General features: G+C 37.2%; 2 protein-coding genes across 13 annotated transcripts in view; both read right to left on the reverse strand.

Annotated features, from left to right (window-relative positions):
* LOC111528376 (vesicle-fusing ATPase) overlaps positions 1–15,712 on the reverse strand; it is an 85,124-nt gene extending 69,412 nt beyond the window's left edge. For 3 of the 4 annotated variants that reach the window (XR_003308401.2, XM_026452086.2, XM_026452085.2), the window contains exons 1-5: positions 15,564–15,711; positions 14,830–14,996; positions 12,019–12,126; positions 11,468–11,543; positions 8,914–9,069 (exon numbers count right to left, since the gene is read on the reverse strand). Coding sequence is in view for 3 of the 4 variants with exons in the window: in XM_026452086.2 (XP_026307871.1) it covers positions 8,914–9,069; positions 11,468–11,543; positions 12,019–12,126; positions 14,830–14,996; positions 15,564–15,588 (532 nt within the window). In the remaining variant the exon portion in view is untranslated. Of the gene's footprint in view, positions 1–8,913; positions 9,070–11,467; positions 11,544–12,018; positions 12,127–14,829; positions 14,997–15,563 lie in introns of all 4 variants that reach the window. The other variant, XM_026452084.2, reaches the window with a different exon arrangement.
* LOC111525784 (leucine-rich repeat-containing protein 37A3-like) overlaps positions 1–20,962 on the reverse strand; it is a 510,962-nt gene that overhangs the window by 379,919 nt on the left and 110,081 nt on the right. The window lies entirely within an intron of this gene.

The following is a 20,962-nucleotide window of genomic DNA, read 5'->3' on the forward strand; positions in this document are numbered from 1 at the left end:
AACCCTAGGATCCCTAGGATATAGAGGTAAAAGAAAGTAGCATGGCAAATTAGAAGAACTGAAAATAGCACAGGCTGGCTGGAACCCAGAGTACGGGGGAGGGGCACAGGCTGAGAGGCGAGGCAGGAAAGTTTGGCAGGGGCCAGATCACACAGGGCTTGTAAACCATGTAAGGAGTTAAGGCGGGCTGCTAAAGAGTTTGAACCAGTGCAGTGACAGGATCAGACTTGCCTTTTTATAAAAATCACTCCAGTTACAGTGTGGAGAATGGATTAGAGAAGGGCAAGGCTGAGGGCTTATGGAGCAATTCAGGCAAGAGATAATGGTGTCCTGAAGGAAGAGTGGCAGGGAGAGGTAGAGAGAACTGGAGGGATTTGAGATAGATTGAGGAGATTGCAGAACTGATGGTCTATTCTGTGGCTTACTGGAAGTGGGGGGTGAGGGAAAGAGGAGTTAAAGAAGGTATCCAGATTTTGGGCTAGAGTATTGTCAGAGATAGAAAACACAGATATAGATGCATGTTTAGAGAGGACTGAGGGGCAACTGAATGTGTTTAATTTCAAGCTTACTATGTGATCATGAAATACTCAACACGTTATGCTGGTACAAATCCAGAGTTCTCAACCGAGACAGAAGTGGCATATGCGTATTTGAGAGTTAGTAGCATAAAGATACTAATTGAAGCTATGAAACAGATGTGATCAATTTGGGGGAGAATAATTAGAGAAAAATAATAGGTCAAAAACAGACTTCTGAGGAATCCCAACATTTTAAGGGACACAAAAGAGATTGAAAAGGGACAGCCAGAGAGATAAAAGGAAAACTAGAAACGCTTGGAGTGAGAACAGCCAAGTAAAGAGGGTATTTCAAGCAAGAGTGGTCAACAGTGTGTTTCCTAAACATGTGCAGACTGATTGAAGCTAGGTTTCAATAAATTGAAATGCCAGTAATTCTTCCTCTCTTCAGTTCAGCTTCCAGTTTTCTTTCACGATACTGAAAATATGTGCAATGATATTCTCTACTTTCCCAAAACTACGTTCTCCTGATTTCCTTATTTCCAACATTTTCTCACAAGACCTGAGTCTCACCTCCAATTCTGTCACCCGCAATAACTATCGCCAAATTCTGCCAGTTTCATGTCTGCAATTTTTTCATGTATTTTCTTCCTATTCCATTCCTGCTGCCTTCACCCCAATCCAGATTCTAAGTACCACGCACTGGACAGCAATAGTCTACTGGTCTCTAAGACTATTCGCCTCACCTCTTCTCTAAGGCATCTGTTCAAAAATTTCATTCATTTTGCAAATATTTACATAGGCCAGTGCTTCTCAAACTATTTATGCTAAGGTCCAGTTGTATTTTTTTTTCCTTTTAAATTTCCAATCCGTTGCAGACCAACATTTTTGTAAAATATAATTTTTTAAAAATTGTGGTAATGTCAAATTGCTATAAACATTTCAATTGCTTACTCTTAATTTCCAATATTTATCTTACTGTGGACTGGTAACAGTGGTTCATGGTCCAACAATGACCTGCAACCTACATCCTAACACCCCTGATGTTGATAATACAGGATAAGAAGACATTACAGTTGTGCCTTCAAAGGCCTTTGAGCAATGGTTCTCAACACAGGACAGTTTCATCACATTTTTAAAAATCATCATTGGGGCTCGGAGTGGTGAGGAAAGGAAGTGCTGACATCAAGTAGAGGCCAGAGAATGCCGCTTAACATCCTATGATGCACAGGTCAGGCGCCCTACAACAAAGAATTATCCAGCCTAAAATGTCAATAGTGCCAAGGTTGAGAAACTCTGCCTTAGGAGTCTAATGCAAATGAATAATTACATTAAGAACACAGCTGGATCTAAGTATATACAAGGTACAAGGAAACACAGGAGAAGCACCTGAGTCTGTCTGGAAGGTTAAACAGGGACAGTACTTAAAAGAGTCCTCATTTCCTCACAGATTTCCACAACCCAACCCAAAATGAACTTTTTAATCTTATTTCCTGTTTCTTCCAAACAACAGCTCTGCTAGACTGGTCTAAGTCATGAAGTCTATACTGTGCTTAGTCTGTCACTCTTCCCAGGATATGGACAACCATCCTCTTCTCTCCTCCTATCCAAAACCACTCAGCATTTAAGGTCTTACTCAAGCTCTGCCTCTTCCATGAAGTCTTCTTGATGTGATTCCCTTTCAATTCCTATAGGGCTTATCAATTGTACTGCTCATCTGGCACTTAATCAAATACTGGCCTTTGATATCACCTGTTATGTTGCTTAATTTTTAAATGATTATTTAATTTTAACAGTTATGTTCCATCTCCAGATTGACAGTTTAAGACAATTTCTCTGACACACGCATACCAGTTCCTTCCTTCCTGTATTCTGCTATAACACGTGGCAAAAAACACATGAAAAAAGTGGCACTGAGGTATTAAGCATTACAGCCCACCACCAAATCTTCATGTCTCTTGAGCTCATGACAATTTGAACACATTGGATTACTAGAAAAGTTAGTTATTTACAATACAAAGGACACCCAGTCCCCAGACCAAATAATTATCCAGCCCAAAATCTCAATGGTGCCATGGCTGGCCCTTGGCTAGAACAAAGGCTGCCTCAATGATTGCTTCAAAGGTCCCCCAAAAAGTGAAGCTAGAAAGCCTATTTAAATGGTTTTACACGATGGGCTTTCGTGGGAGAATAATATGTAATGGTTAAGGATATGAAGTCTGGGACTCGACTGCCTGGGTTCAAATCTGACTCTACTACTTACTAGCTGTGTGTCTTGGACCCGTTACTTCACCTTTTTGAGACACAGATTCCTGCTCCATAATACGGAGACAATACAGTGTCTACTTCTGAAGGTTGTTGTGAGGATTAATAAACACAATAATAAATAAAGCACATAGAACAGAGTCTGGCTAGTATTAGCCACCACCCTCATTATAATCACCAACCTATGTATGGGAGTAAAGCAGGAGAAAACACTAACCGTTTCACTTCCGGGGTCACGTGAATTAGATTCCTCAAGAGAATGGTTTTTGAAGGCTGAAAACAAATTCACGCCCAGTTCCTCAAACGTCAGAAGCTCTGCTCTCCCTCAGCTCACTCTGCTCCCACTCTTTCTTCTTTAATGCTGCCTTGGCTGCCTAAAGGCCTGGATGCAAATGTTCTCATGTTTGAAGGGCAGACTACTTATACCATTACTATAATGCAGAATATTCTGGGGGAAAGCAGTTTGTTATATATGGAGAAACTGTTTTTCTCTTCTTGACCAAATAGGATAGGTGTTCTGCCTACCCTCTAAGGGGCTGCCAGCAAAGCCCTTGGAATCCGGGCCTTTTACCCTGCACTCTCCTCCTCCACAGAAAACTTCATGAAGGGGGAAGGATGTACCTGCTTCCTGCTGACTTTGCGTGCTGACAGTAGAGCCACCCCAAGAAACATACTGTGATATTATCTTTTGTTTGTTGGCTTTTAAAATCACACATTAGAAATATAATATCACAATAAAACATTCAGACATAAAGGTAAAATTGAGTAAAAGAACAAAACTTTCCCTGTATTCCCCATCTTAGCCTCCCTTCCACGGAAGTAAACACTTTTTAAAAATTTTTAAATTAAAAAAAAAATAAATGAGACGAGGTCTCACTATGCTGCCCAGACTGGTCTTGAACTCCTGAGCTCAAGTGATCCTCCCATCTCAGCCTCTCAAAGTGCTAGGATTACAGGTGTGAGCTACCACATTCAGCCGTAAACATTTTTTTCAATGTAATACATGTCCTTAGAGATTTTTAGAATGCATTTGCTTTTATATATTTTTTATTAACACAAACATGTCTCTACATTTGGAGCTATATCATGTTAAGATTGGCTTTAACCAGTTTCTTACCGGTGGGCACTCAGGTTAACACTCAGACCTCAACTTTGCAGTGACCCAACTGTTGATCTGTAAGTAACTCAACTGTAGTTGCCAGGAAATCTAATCCATTTGGCAACTCTGTAGATAGCACTGCCTCTCCAAAAGATTTGTTTCTGCAAGTCTGCCTATAAATGCAAATGCCAGGTGAATTTACATATAGTTTGACTTTCAGATATAAGCACAACCACTGTTCAAATGTACATTTAACTAAAATATTGAAAACCAATGGAAAAATTAATTCAAGGTTAAAAAAACTAGAATTTATAGAAAGTTAGCTAAAGTATTTTTTAGGGTCTATGCTTTGTCTCTAAATCCTGCTCTAGAGATTTTGGAAATTACATGGTCTTAAGCCATTTTATTCTTCCAATTAAAAAAAAATCTTTATAAATTTCCTGACCTGAAGTTTTTAGTAAATTATTACATTCCTCATATCCAGGTATCATCTATAAATACTTGGTGGAGAACAGGAAGGGAGAAATTTTGCATCTCTAACTAGTGAGCAACTGCTGTCTTTTCCTCTGCTAATAAATTACAGGCAGACTTGAACAGATGTCAGGTTGGCATTCAAAACCTAAAATATAGCTGAAAAGCAAGTTATGACTAATACAAGAAAAAAAGATGAATGTCAGAAAGCTTCATTTTTTTTTTCTTTTTTTCAAATTTCAGATAAGCTCTTTAGCCTTAGGGTTCCTTTTACAGAGCCCTGGAGTTCGGCAAGATGTCTTAACCCCCATTTAAAATGCAATCTCTCCTCATGAGTGGGGGTGTGAAAATGCATTTTAAGAGTGTCAGTGTTTATGTTAATCTTAGCAAGAACTCCCTCTCTCCCAAATATGGCATGCACAAAACCTTAGTGCCCTTTCTTCCACTATGTTTTATTTGCACTGTTTTTAGCATGTGAAAGATGTCTGTGTGATCGAAAGGTTCCTTATCTTCTCAGCAGTTCTATTTCATAGAGTAACTGCAATTTCACTTATGATATCAGAAAAGGGTTGCTTTCCTCTTGAATTTCAAAAGAAACCTTAAAAATACTATTGAAAATGGGCTTACAGAGGGAGACACTAGGGAAAGGAGACCAAAAAGAACACAGTGTCAGTTTCAAAGAATGGGGGCACAAGACCATAACAAGTGGCTTTCCTCCCCACTAGGTGGCCTGAACATCTACACCCCACAGATCCACTGAAAGACAGTGTAAGACTGAGATCTTCCCTTTTTACATCCTTTTCCTTCTAGGTCTTTCCTTGGGTAGATGTGAACCTATTACCATGATTACATTAAGAGACACTGACTAATTCTTTAACAATTATTCCACTGTTCATTGAAAACGATGTGTTTTTTTGCTTTGACATTTATAATTTAGAGAGAATTGCCAGGGATGCTGAAAAATGAAGTTTCTTTGCAGAAACTCTATCTTTGCTAACAAAAAAGCTACAGTGAGAACTGAGGTAATCGATCATTTATTTATCCTGAACACTGTCCACAAAACTGCATACAGGGGAATAAGTGTGGTAAATGTCCCAACACAAGTATTTAGTTATCTATTCAGTTAACACCTGAATATGCTGAAAGACAGCAATCAGCTGTTGAATTTATTCACCTATACTTCCAGATACTAGCTTTGATGTTCACATTTCTACCCTGGGACTCAAATGTGGCTTCTATTAGCCCACAAAGTTATGGATTTAAGGTAATTCTTAATTAAAAATCTGTTTTGTGGGGGGTTGGAGGGCATTCTAACTAAATACCTATTTGGTATTTACTAAGTGCAAGGTATAGGTTTAGTTTTCTTTGCTGCTTGCTCTCATATACTTCCAAGGAAGGGCTGCCCCACTTGGGTTTGGGTGAGCTCAACTACTTCAGACAAGGGGGAAACTCAACAGTTACTCTGATTAAAACAATAACAAAAACAAAAGTCTAAATTGATATTCCCCTAAATAATCCCTTTTCCTTTATCCCTCAGTCTAGAGAGCTTTATGTGACTTCCCTTCTACTTTAAGGGTTTCCTTGATTTTAATTCTACAAAAATATGACAAAAGTACAAAAGCAGAAAGGTATACACTATCTATTTGAAAGACTTTCAGGAGAGAAACTAACAGATTGGAAAGTCCATGACAGTTATTTTCATGTATATTACCTCATCAGTTCCCTAATTTTACTGCATAATTGTGTGCCTCTGGTTAAGTCCTTTAGTCCTCCTATATCTCATCAGCAACATTCTGCTCGTAGCTAAACTATATTTTCAATTTTGAAAAGGCAACATGAAGTTTTATAAACAAAAAGAAAGAACTCTGTTATCTAGAAGCATAATTATCAGTCTGATGAACATAATGACAGAAGAAAATATTCTAAATTTATCACTTTGTAAATTTAAAAATGGATATATAGGCAAAAAATCCACTAGTTAAGATTCCTGTTTACAAAGTAGACATAACTTTAGACTCCATGGTAAAGACAATAATTTGGTCTCAAGCCAAAAGTAAAGTTTTCTGCTTGAAACAAAAAAGCCCCATAACCTACATAAATTATTCTTTTCTAATCTTTTTTAAAAATTAGAACTGATTTAACCAGTCATAGGCAGTGTCCAGCTGAATCTCCAAACCAAATAGATCTATTTAGTTAACAAAAAGGGGAAAAAATCAATTTGTTTCCATCTGACATGTTAAAAAAACACAGAATATGCATAAAAAGAATTTGTCTAATTTTATTTATATTCTGTTAAAATGTAACCATTTTTATTTATGTACCTTTACCAAAGTCTAATGAGAGCCTTATAACCACACTGTAATTGGAGTGTAAGAAACGATTTTACTATATAATTCCCCCAAAATTCAAAGGAAAATAGAAGCCTCTATTGGAAGACAGGGAATGATACATGCATTACAAGAGAATTATTTCTTAGCCATTTAACGATTAAAAAAAAAAAAGAGGGAGCTTTACTTTTTTTTTTTTTTTAGATACCCAGAAACTTCATCCAGAATAAAAAAAATAAGTTTTTCAATTCAGCTCAAAAGCCAGGGCAGCTTTATACTAGTTTGTCTTTTCAATGAAATTCATAACACATGCTTCCTGATGGCAAAAAGCCATAAAGAGAAAAAAAAATTACTTTTCCAAAAGGATAGAACTCATTTTTTGTCTGATTAGTGTAAAAATATTAGAAAAATAAATCCATAAAAAAGGTTCTGGACAGTGGCACTCACAAAATTCAAATCCATAGTGCTTAGCACACCAAAAACAACAAAAAGCACACTACTGTAATTCAACTCATTTCAATACGGATATCAGAAACAGATGAAATTCACTAACAAATTCCAAATCTGTTCTGATTTAATTTAAAACTCTCCAACAGCTGGCAAGGTCACAAACTGACCAACATGAGTCCAACTCCTTTACGCATTATCTACCCAACGCATACTGACGTTGCGAGTAGCTTCAAGTGCAGGATCTAGATAATTCACAAACAGCAAACTAGTATCTGAGTAACTGTATCTTCAATAGCTTCCAAACGGTGAGAAAACATTTATAATTAAAAGAGATGTCTCACTACTAATGCAGTTATTTTTCTACTTGTTGGCTACACAGTATAAATGTTCAAAGAAACAGAATCATTAGACTCTTTCTGCACTAGATCTCAGTTCTGAAAACTAGTAAAAACATTCGACAAGAATAACTTAGAACATTTGGAATCATCTTTTTATCCCTGCTTTTACCCAAAATACACTTAACAATATTTTCATGTCTTGATGAAAAAATACAAATTAACAAGATAGTGAACTACCACATTTTAAAATATTTTCCCAATTAAAATTCTGCTTTTAATGGACGTGGCCTTTGTATCTTTGAGATAAAAAGTATGCTGTTGCCATTTCAAGGTGTATAAAACTCAGGTGATGAGGGTCTCTGTCATTTTCTCTTAATCCAATTCCAAGCTCGACCTTTACCCAGTGAACAGGTGTGTGCCATGCCTGTAATTTATCAGAGTGACTGACCAGGCAGAAAGGCTACCAACAATAGAAGGCTAATACAATCCAAGCACTTAGTGCCTAGAAAGCAGTTCTTATCCCCACCATAATAAATGCACTTTTATCTTCCAGTAGCAATTTAAAGATAAAGAATGATGGGGATGAGGGGAGTAATATATTCATATTCCTTCCATTTTTTTTTTGGATGCTGTTTTTACACTAATAGTCTGCCAGAAGCTGGTATGTTATACATTCCTTTCTCAGATACTCTGTTGCTCACATTCCAATCCAACGAATGATATGAATATGAAAACAGTCATGACAGCATTTCCACTGGGCAAATAAAGTCACTTCACACAGATAAATTAAATCAACCTTCAAGAAGAAAGTGATAAACGAACAGTGCACTTCTTTGTGTGCAATATAGAAACTTCAATGTATATCCAGCATTTGTCTTTTTGGATCAAACTTATTTTAATTTAAAAACATGCCAGGCATCCATTTATTAGGTGTGAAGATGTACTAACTGGGTAATGCGACAGCACAATAAAAAGGAATGGCAGCTAATGTTAGAACAATGCACACAGTCTAATAGATCATTATTATTCAGCAGGGTAAATCTGACCCATAGTGATCTTTAGAGTCAGGTGAACTTTCTAAACATGCCCTATAGAAAAACATTCTTACAGAAATAAACAAACAAAATGGAGTCACTACTAGTATTACTACTGTCAGGGGAAATTTCTAAATATGCCCCATAGAAAAGCATTCTTCAATAAATAAATAACAAAATGGAGCCACCACAAGTCTTACTTCTATGATTTCCCCATAAAATTAAAATGTAATTTTAAAAGTTCTAGTATTATATAAGTTTTTCAGAAAATTTATCTGTTCATTTTTAAAGAAAAAGACAAAAATACTTTAATGGGTCTGAAAAGTAATTTCAAAACTATTGAAAAGAGATTCTTCATTGCATTAATTTTTTTAATAATACAAGACTTTATAATATTTTTCTTTTTAAACTTACCCATCTGCTCCACAATCTCTGGAGGAAATACTCGGGAAGCAAATGCTCGTCGGAAAATATCGGAAAATTCCTTGTCTAGACCTCCTATTCCCATCTTTTCAAAGTTCCAGTCAGGATTGATAATTGATTGGCGATTTTCCTTGGTTTTAGCTTTGCCTATGTCAAACGAATATTATCAAATGTGAAACAAGGACTTTATCACTAAGTCTAAAAAGACAGAACTCCCTGAGCATCCTAAATGAGTAAAGAAAAGCTACCATTACATATACAAAAATGAACAATATAATCTTAGCTGATTTTACAGTCAGAAGGGTAGGTTTTGCTATGCTATCTACTTTGTCTGATCCCCATATATGGTAACACGCCGTCAAAATGACTAGCTAAATTTATGCTGTAGTCTATTTCTATCAGTCCATAAAACTTGGTTTTATTAACCTTCAATCTAACCAAATTAACTAACTTGGTTGATCAGAAGAAACACCATGTGCATATCTGATGAAGACAACATTAGCTGGCAGAAATGCAACTGAAATCTCGCAGTCGCTGAAGTCTCCTAACTCAAGTGTATTTTAAAATACATATATTTATCGAGATTATGCTTATACAGGTAATTGGGTATATAATCCCTTAGCCTAAGGAGATGCACTAAACAAGTTTGATGTCTTCTTTGCTTTCTCTTCACTTGCACACAAAAGTCTGAAATCATCCTAAAGACTTCAGTGATTATAAAACTCATGTTTAAAAATTCTCTCACAGGACAAAAATTATCTAACTTAAATGTCAGAGTGCCACCTAAAGTAACTTAAGAGAACCACATTTACTATTTCAAACAAAGAATAAATTAAGTACCTTAGTATGCTCTATTATAAACAAAAAGTAAAGTAATGATATAGTTTTTATAAAACCAGGGAAGAAAATGTCACATTAAAGTTTATCCTAAGAAATGCTAAATATTTGAGGTGACATGTTAATTAGCCTGATTTGATCATTCTACAATGTATACATGTATTAAAACATTAAATTGTACCCTATAAATATATACAATTATTATTTGTCAATTAAAAATAAAGTAACACTTTTAAAAAGTTTGTACTAGATGATAATTCTATGGTTAGAGATTTGAGGTCTTAATATTTCCTTTGGAAAGTGATCAAAAATATTTTTTCTTACACTCTACTGCCCTCTTGTGGACAAAATTTACTCAATGCCAATTACACAATTTTTTCCCACAGATTATTTAGAAATACCTATTTTGTATCAAAGTTATGCAGCTCCCTTGGGATAGCTTAACAAAAGGTACACAAAAATAAAATACAAAGAAATCACTTCATAAATGTACTAGATAAATAATAGGAAAATACATCCTACATCCATAAAATGACATACAGGCATTAAAAATCATGTTATAGATGTATATTTAAGATGTTTGAAACAAAATAAGTAAATTACAAAACTACTAAAAAGCAAATTACAAAACTGTGAAAACAGAACCAAACTTCAGAGCATGTAAATTGTTTTCGAGTGCCTAACCATATTTGATAAATAAAATATTTTATAATTAACAAAAAACAATAAGGGGGAATGGTAATGTGCAGACCAGGAAATAAAGGCCACACACTCTTAAGTGACCGCAGACATGATGGTGTGCAACCAATGAAAACCCTCTCCTCTCTAGTGGGGTAGATATCAACATAGTTAAATCAACCAAAAATAAGAATTACTGCCCAGTTAATGGCACTTTATTCTGGTGAGTTACTATTCTCAGAGAACAAGCTGCGTTGTTTTAATATGACAAAAGTTGCGCTAGACTACAAGAGTAGGACTGAACCATGAATCTGCTGGGAAGACTTGACCTGCACATTCATCACTGAATCACTAAAAGAAATGATGATGCTATCTCATTTAACACAAAACCAAGTGAGGGGTGTTCTACAAAATAACTGACCAGTTCTCAAAGTCATAAAAGACAAAGTCTGAGGAACTGTCAGTGACCGAAGAAAACTCAAAACACAGAACAACTAAATGCAATATGGGATCCTAAATTAGATCTTGGAACAGAAAAGGACACAATGGAAAAACTGGTGAAATCTCAATAAAATCTGTAATTTAGTTAGCGGAAATGAAACCATGTTCATTTCTTACCATTGTATTTTTGACAATGTCAAGTAAGACATTAACATCAGGGTATAAGCTGGTAAAGGGCATACAGAAATTCTCTGAGCCATTCCTGCAAATTTTCTGTAAGCCTAAAATTATCTCAAAATTAAAAGTTAAAAAATTAATTTGTTTCTTATTTTAGTGCTATTTCTAGGAAATTAAAAATTACCCATGTGGCTCACATTCTGTTTCTATTGGACAAAGCTGATCCAGATGAATGTTTCAAACTTTTTCATCAGCAAACCTGACCTACAGGAAATATCCTATGTTTCTGTGATAAACTCTCTCAAGACAGATGCTCCTCCTTCCTTTACCCCTTTTGGAAATCACTGTAGTTGAGTTACATATAGAAACAGGCCCACTTCATTTCAAATCTTCTAAAAACTATAAATCTTACCAATAAGATTAAGTGATGAATTTTCTGCTTTTTCAAATGCAACTTGACTGTTTCCAACAACCAATCCTACTTCAATCTGTATAGAAAGACGATAATTAGGAGTCTAATAGCAAACTTGCGAACTTCTCAAAGCAAGGCCAAAAGTGAGGGGGAAATGAGGTCTCTCCGGGCAAAGCAAACCTTCCAGACTATCATCTGAGCTACTTTTACTTTACTCATAACTTTCTTCTACAATTCTTATATGCCTCATTTCCATGCCTATATCTTTCCAATAATGCGTTTCTTACTATTTACAACAAATATCTGCATTCAAGCAAATTATATGTACATATATGTCTACATTTTACATTACTATTAGGTCTGCAAATAAGTACATTTTAAGTTATATTTTAATAACAATGCTGGCTATGAAAGCAATTTTCCCCCCTACTATCTTAAAAGGGTACACAATATGAAAAAACTCACTAAGCAACAGATAGGAAAATTATAATCAATCTGCACAAATTACATTATAGGATGATCTAGTAAAGATGATCAGAAATAAAATCTACCTTCTGCCTTTTCCCTGTTGCAGGCTCTCCCTTCAGGATGCTAGGATCCATGGCTTCAATATCCTTCACCAGTAAGCCAAAAAGCTTTTCATTGAAGCTAAAGACAAGCTATGTAGAAAAGAGTTAAGAGGAGAAAAATCACTTCATAATATAATGGTTTCTTAGATCATCACCAATGTTTTTCAAATGCAGAAAACCAGTTTCCTCTTATATACTCCTCTCCAATCTGCTCCTCAAGCACACTCATAGCCAATAAAGAAAAGGGAATTAGCACTTATGATCAGTGTTTACAAAATGACTACAAAACTCAAGTTTAAAATTTATTTCATGTGGATAAAAAATATCTAATTTAAATGTTAGAGTGCCACCTAAAGTAATTCAAGAGTACCACATTTACTATTTCTAACAAAGAATAAAGTATCTTAGTATTTAATTCAAACGCTACAGGCAGTTATATAATATTCACAAACACTCTTGGAAGCAGAAACTATGACTCCGTTTTACTAGTGAGGAAGCAGAGATACAGAAAGAGGCTACGCAACAAGGCTCAGAGTCACAGTAAATGAGAACACCAGGAGTCAAACCTGGGTGTGTGACTCTACAATTCATGCTTTCCTATCACCAGTACAAAATGCTTGCCCTACAAGTGCAGAGACAGCTTCTGAGTGCTCAATTATTCATTCACCAAATATTTGCTGAGTCCCTTCTAAAAGCCTGGTCTTCTTCTATGTGCTGGGGTAGAACGGTAAATATTACAGGTTGGGCTGTCCGTCAGTCCTGCTACACTACCAGATACCACAAATGAGAAGAAACAGTAAGGACAGTGATCTGGAGTAAGATATTTACTTCTTCTCTGAATTATGAAAGATTCTCATTCACGGATTTACTCACCTCTACATGCTACTGAGTTTTAAATTATTATAAATACCAAAGCATTTCCTATTAAACATTCTCCTAAACATTTTCTATTAGGATACTAAAGCTAAAAGCAAAGGTAAAAACCATCAAGTTTAGCTAGGCAATCTGAGCACAATTTTAGTCATCCAATACACAACAGCACTGCAATGGCTCTCTGGTGAAGTGTCCTGGTCTGATGTACTATCATCAGAGACTTAACTGTACATGGTATTCCTGTCTTATTTTCTGTTTTCCTCAACTAGAAAGTAAGTTCTATGACAGTAGGGATTATATCTATTTTGTTCATTGCCGATCTGCAGTGTCTAAAACAGTGGCTGGTACTAGGTACTATCAAATATGTGTTTATTAATTCTTATCTCAACTATGTTCCTTAGCTGTGTAGCCATGGGCATACCATTTACCTTCTTTAGATCTTAAATTCCTCATTTGGCCAGGTGTGGTGGCTCACACCTGTAATCCCAGCACTTTGGGAGGCCGAAGTGGGAGGATCACTTGAGGTCAGGAGTTTGAAACCAGCCTGGCCAACATGGCAAAACTCCATCTCTACCAAACATAAAAAAAATAAAAAAATAAAAAATAAAAAAATGGCCAGGCATGGTGGCTTATGCCTATAATCCCAGCATTTTGGGAGGTCAAGGCGGGTGGATCACCTAAGGTCAGGAGTTTGAGACCAGCCTGACTAACATGATGAAACCCCATCACTACTAAAAGAACAAAATTAGCCAGGTGTGGTGGTGTATGCCTGTGATCCCAGCTACTCGGGAGGCTGAGACAGGAGAATCACTTAAACACAGGTGGCAGAGGTTGCAGTGAGCAGAGATTGCACCATTGCACTCCAGCCTGGGCAACAAGAGCAAAACTCTTGTCTCAAAATATATATATATTAGCTGGGCATGGTGGTGCACACCTGTTATCCCAGCTACTCAGGAGGCAGAGGCAGGAAAATCACTTGAACCAGGAAACAGAGGTTGCAGTGAGCTGAGATGAGCGCCACTGCACTCCAGCCTGGGTGACAGGGTAACACACCATCTCAAAAAATAAATGAATAAATAAATAAAATAAAATAAAATAAATAAATAAAATTCCTCATTTGTAAATGTGGAGTTAGATAAGGTAATCTCTCGAGGTTCATTCCAATTCTAGTACTCTTTTTAAAATAATGCACTATATCCTTTTCCTATCTAGCAGGAATTCAATTTTCTTAAGATTCTCAAATAAGCCCATAACCAAAATAAGAACTTTTTTTTTTTTTTTTTGAGACAAGGTCTCGATCTGTCACCCAGGCTGGAGTGCCATGGCATAATCATGGCCCATTGCAGCCTCAACCTCCCAGACTCAAGCAATCCTCCCACCTCAGCCTCTTGAGTAGCTGAGACCACTACACCCAGCTATTTTTTTAAAAAAATTTTGTAGAGACAGGGTCTCACTATGTTGCCCAAGCTGGTCTTGAGCTCCTGGGCTCAAGTGATCCTCCCACCTCAGTCTCCCAAAGTGTTGGGATTACAGGCGTGAGCCACTATGTCTGGCGAAGAGCTACGTTTTCTACAGAACTATATTAGTGAAAGAGACAGACATTCCAGAGGCAAAACAAATGTCCTATGATATAAAAAGAAAATTTCAGATATATATGTCTGCAGGGTTCCCAAATTTGCTGAGGGAAAAACTGCTGTAATTATACGTGACATTTTAATCTAAAAGCTACTTTAGAATTTTTCTGAACAGACTCCTTGAAGTTCAGTAAATACATCTCCCTTACTTTTTATCACTCACCTTGGACATACCAGTTGATACATAAAGCTCCTCTCACTTTTTAAAAGGTGGAATTAATTTTGGACAATTGCAGAAATTAGAATACCTATAAAGTTAAAGGAATGGAAGAAAATTTAAAACTACCTGTTGTCCCACTGAGAAGGCCTGGTTGTTGAATTGCTGAATAAATTCTGCTGCCATCTTGTCGGTGTCATAAGGGTTGGAATCAATGCTTTTTTTCTGCAGGAAATCAATCTCGATGGTCATTGTGCCAATACACTGTTTGGCTTTGTCAAATGTATATAAAGAGACTAGGGGAAAAAAAGAAGCATTTTTTAAAAAATCATAGGAGTATCAAATTGTTGTGTTTCTAGTAACTAAAAGTTTCACATAAATGAATCATAATAAAACTACTTCACCAAAAATGGGGTTTAAACGGCCTTCACCGGAGGGACATACAGGTACAGATTTAAAAAATAATAATCACTAGAGAGTTTCTTCCCCAAAAAATATTGAATGGCAGGCCGGGCACAGTGGCTCACGCCTGTAATCCCAGCACTTTGGGAAGGCAGATCATGAGATCAGGAGATCGAGACCATCCTGGCTAACACGGTGAAACCTTCTCTCTACTAAAAATACAAAAAAATTAGCCAGGCGTGGTGGTGGGCGCCTGTAGTCCCAGCTACTCGGGAGGCTGAGGCAGGAGAATGGTGTGAACCCAGGAGGCAGAGCTTGCAGTGAGCCGAGATGGCGCCACTGCACTCCAGCCTGGGTGACAGAGCGAGACTCCGTCTCAACAACAACAACAAAAAGAAACACTGAACGCAGTCTGTTGTTATCCCTCATCCCACTCTGGTTAGGATCACAATCCTCCCTACCTGGCCTCCGCATCTTTCTCCTCATTCAACGCAGTACAGTATGGCGTGCCCCAACACAGGTGCCATAGCATGCTACTTCCAAATAAGATTTTTGTTTGACACAAAAAAACAGCTAAGGTGGGATGTGGATGAATTCCTCTGGCCTAAGAAAGTAGGATGCAAGGCAAAAAAAGAAGCTTGAAAAACAATGTTTACTAGGGGAATTTGCTCCAGAGCAAGTTAGACTTTGACATTTCTTTTTTATTTCTTTTTCACTACTACAAAAATGTTTCCTGAGCATCTGCTACATCTAGGGAACTATAAGAAGTTCCACATGCGCGGCATGTAGATAAGGGCAAGGACCAGGTTTTTAACTCCTCTTCATATTAACAGCATCTCAGTTTATTTCAGGTGCTTAATATATTCATGAACTGTTTAAATGAAACAACAATAACAGAAAACCCATGGTCTCCATGCTAATAATGAAGGAGGCAATAAACCATACATACAAAGCCTTGGGTAAGAAAATTCCTGTTCAAGCCACATAAAAAGTTCTAAAATGACTTTTAGGTTACAGTGTAATAAATTTAAATATTAAAGTGTTACACATGATTTTATATCATGTAATAACTGTTCAACCAAAAACCTTGAATTGTACAACTACAACAGAGTGTGTTGTACAGGTGGCTCACACCTGTAATCCCAGAACTTTGCGAGGCTATGGAGGGAGGATCACTTAAGTCCAGAATTTAGAGACCAGACTGGGTAACACAGTGAGACCCGTATCATATTTTTAGAAAAATGTGTGTTAAAACAAATTTTGCTAGTGACAGATAATTACAAAGAAGCATTTCCCTAGGAAAAAGACTTGATTTCTTAAATCAGCTCAAAAGTATACTTATAAATGCCAGTTTACAAACAAACTTTTAAAGCAAAAAATATTACAGTGCTGTATAGAGTAGTGGTACTATTAGGAAAGAGTAGAGTAAGCTACCCAGAAAAGTTCAAGAGGATTTTTGCATTTGAGTTTCCCCAAATAGGGCAAATTGATTATGCGCTGTAAGAAAGAGTTTACCGCTACTCTTCAATAAGGCTTAACAGACACACATATGCACACAGAGACAGACAGGCAGACAGACAGATACACACACACACACACACACACACACACACACACACACATACACATACATTTATTTTCCCTTTAGGTTCCCTGAAGATAATTGTCCTAAAATTTGCCAATGGCCCCTTAAGGATACAGCAGCAGCTCTCTTAAGCAACTTCCACTGAGCTGACTCATCAGAAAGCTGACCAACTTTTATCCCTCCAATATATACCCATCAGCCTATGGTTTGCCTAATGCTCAGAGCTTGTAGACGGAATTGCTACACACCATGGGTCAGCCAAGTTCATTCTGGAATCTGTCTGTGCTAGTTACGCTTGGTACAGTTAATTATAATATATAATTAAATAGTATAAAAACTTCTGAAGGTCTGGTTGTTGAACTGTTATTACAATGACTTTGACATTCTAGAATAGATATTATAAATCTAAGTTGAAAGCTTTGGGAAGTTTTTTTAAATGAAGAGTTTCTTCTAGAAAAAAAATACTGCTAACTAGGTATGAGCATTAAAATCAGAAAAGGTTGGGAGTGAACTCTACAAAAATCCAAGAGGTTTTGGCACTCTCAGATGCTCTACAAAGTCTAAGTTCTCCAGCCATTTCAAAGAAATCCACCTGGAAATTACGGGTGAAGTGTATGCACAAAAGATAATACAGAACTCCAATCCATGGACCAAACCTCCAAGAAAAGGCCTTTAACCAACTTTTCACTTAACTACCAGTCCAAGTCACACGGGGTAAGTGAGCTTCTGCAGTTCTCACCACAAAAGCAGGTAATAAAAAAGACTGTTTTTTCACACTTGGTTTGAACAACAGGCATGGCACTTTTGTGAGTTACTGAGGTCAAATAGCAAGAGGTAAACAAAAAAAGTCCCTGTGCAGTATTAAATGTCTGTTGCAAAGATTCTAGTGAATTACAAACAAAGCTGTTCTCTTCAAAGGGACTTTGAGTATGTATGTTTCAACAGATTCTGCTAGCAATCAGAAGAATCCAAGTAAATAATTTAAGTTCTCTGTGCCTTGATTTGTCGCATCTATAAATCAAGACTGAACTAGGTAAGTCTTTATGGTAATTTCATACTCTAAATTCTGTTCTAAACTTGTTTTTTATATTCTAGCCACTTGAGTTATATACAAGGATTTTCTGTAAACTCTTATTTTATATTTGAAACAGAGTCTTGCTCTGTCACCCAGGCTGAAGTGCAATGGCACAATCTCAACTCACTGCAACCTCCACCTCCTGGGTTCAAGTGATTCTCGTGCCTCAGCTTCCCAAGTAGCTGGGATTACAGGTGCATGCCACCATGCCCAGCTAATTCTTGTATTTTTAGTAGAGACAGGGTTTCACTATGTTGGCCAGGATGGTCTCGATCTCTTGACCTCGTGATCCGCCCGCCCTGGCCTCCCAAAGTGCTGGGATTACAGGCATGAGTCACCGCAAATGACCGATTTTCTGTAAACTATTTAAATGAAATTGTTTGTATAATCAGATTTCTGTACTTAAAGGGGGGACATAAACATATTTTAACTACTTCAAAAGCAAAATAACAAAGCCTGAGGAAGGAACATAAAACACACTGAAGATCAAATAATAAGTTCAAATTTTGGCTAAAAGTTTCAGAACACTCTTCTGTCTCCAATTCTGGATGGCTTGCTCCTTCTTAACATTTCCTATAAAGTACAGGCTACATGCTGAGTAACTTTGATAGGCAAGAGAGCTTAGTTATTTCCCTCATGTAGTGAAAATATTTGTAGGTTGAAATCTTAACGTAAAAATGAATATATTGATTCAGGAATTCCATTTCTAGGTGTTTGTCCCAGAAAGATGCTAGAACATTTGTCTACACATCTACAGGGAGGTTCACTGCAGCATTATTTATAGTACTTAAACACTGAAAAATGTTTGTATATTCATAATATAAAATACTATACAGCAATTTTTATTAAAATTAAAACTTGGCCAGGCATGGTGGCTCACACCTGTAATCCCAGAACTTTGCGAGGCTATGGAGGGAGGATCACTTAAGTCCAGAATTTAGAGACCAGACTGGGTAACACAGTGAGACCCTGTCTCTACACAAAATAAAAAAATTAGCCAGGTACTGAGGCTGCAGTGAGCCATGATTGCACCACTGCACTCCAGTCAAGTGAGACCCTGTCAAAAAAAAAACAAACAAAAACAAACAAACAAAAAAAACAAAACCAACTTTATGTATACTTAATAAAGATGGATGGCCTGGCCAGGCGTGGTGGCTCACACCTGTAATCCCAGCACTTTGGGAGGCTGAGGCGAGTGGATCACCAGAAGTCAGGAGTTTAAGACCAGCCTGGTCAACATGGGGAAACCCCATCTCTACCAAAAATAGAAAGTATTCACCAGCGTGGTGGTGCATGCCTGTAAGTCCCAGCTACTCAGGTGGCTGAGGCAGGAGAATTGCTTGAACCTGGGAGGAGAGGCTGTAGTGAGTCGAGATCACACCATTGCACTTCAGCCTGGGCAACAAGAGCAAAACTCCGTCTCAAAAAAAGATGGATGGCCCTTGGAAACATAATATTGAGTGACAAGTCTATAGCAGAAAGGTTTGTAGAGTATAATACCATTTTGTGCATTAAAGACATCAAAACAATATCATGTCATAATGCATACATATGTGTGTGTACACATATATTCATGTCATCTTCATACTGAGAAATTTGAATAAGTGTATTTAAAATATCGGCCAGGCACGGTGGCTCACACCTATAATCCAGTGGGTGGATCATTTGAGGTCAGGAGTTTGAGACCAGCCTGGCCAACATGGCAAAACCCCTTCTCCACTAAAAATACAAGAATTAGCCAGGTGTGGTGGCACATGCCTCTAATCCCAGCTACTTGGGAGGCTGAGGCAGGAGAACTGCTTGAACTGGGGAGGAGGCTGCAGTGAACTGAGATCATGCCACTGCACCCCAGCCTCAGCAACAGAGCAAGATTTCATCTCAAAAATAAATATATAAATATATAAATATGTAATTACTACTGACTGTAGTAATGTGCTGACTGTAGTTTTCAAATGCATTTTAGTTTAAGGCCAATGTTCCCAAATAGAAAAGACCAAGCTGTTACAATTTCAAGTGCTATGGGCAGCACCATGGACAGTATCCCAGGCAGCACCAAGTCAGCACCATGGTCAGTCCCAAAGGGACAAGAGTTCTGAAGATTTCATCCAGGATCAAAGAAGATTGAGAATGTTTTCTTATTTTATGGCTAACAATAATTTAATATAAAAGACTAATAAAGATTTTATAAGCAAAAAATAAGTTTATCCAATTCTTTGAATAAACTTGGACTTTACAACGATAGGTGTATATATAGTAGTCAAAACATTAGCCTTTAACACTTAAAATATGGCACTGCCAGATGGAAAGAAGACAGACTAAATGATTCCTCCAGCAGATTCCCTCAGATTAAAATCACTGACTTCACTAAAATGTTTCACCTTAGGGAACTCCCATTCCAGAATGCTTGAGCACTCCTCCTTCAAACCACATCTCCTATCCCATCTTGGTCTACATCTTTACTTAAACCGAACCAGTTTTCTAGCTTTATGGCCACATCATCCACATCACTTGGGCCCCAAAACTCTACCTTCCCTCAAGCTTACTCCACTTTACTCCCACCTGATCACTGGGTTTTACAATTTTGCTTATTAAGTCTGTTTGAGCCACTTCTTTAAAGATCTGACTTTACAATCAAGATAAGCATTTCTGTTAGCAGAAGAATGCTTTTACAACTTAAACCACAAAACACATTTCTCAACTCATCAAAATTTATAACCTTGAATCTCTGTATCTTGTCACAATAGGAAATATCTAGATTCAAAGTTTTAAGTACTCTTAGCCTCATATTTAGAAAATTTATGAAAATTAGAAACCTAAGTTACATACTACCCCATTTTCTCATTAAATTTAACAAGTGTTCATACTTCCACAGAGAAAAAGCCAACTAAAAATAACTCCAATGTTGGCCAGGTGCAGTGGCTCATGCCTGTAATCCTAGCACTCTGGGAGGCTGAGGCAGGTGGATCCCAAGATCAAGAGATTGAGACCATCCTGGCCAACATGGTGAAACCCCATCTCTACTAAAAATACAAAAATTAGCCGGGTGTGGTGGCGCGTGCCTGTAGTCCCAGCTACTTTCAAGGCTGAGGCAGGAGAATTGCTGGAACCCTGGAGGCGGAGGTTGCAGTGAACTGAGATTGTGCCATTGCACTCCAGCCTGGTAACAGAGCAAGTCTCCATCTCAAAAATAAAATAAAATA

The sequence above is a fragment of the Piliocolobus tephrosceles genome, chromosome 16 (genome assembly GCF_002776525.5).
Source record: "Piliocolobus tephrosceles isolate RC106 chromosome 16, ASM277652v3, whole genome shotgun sequence".
NCBI classification, from domain to species: domain Eukaryota; kingdom Metazoa; phylum Chordata; class Mammalia; order Primates; family Cercopithecidae; genus Piliocolobus; species Piliocolobus tephrosceles.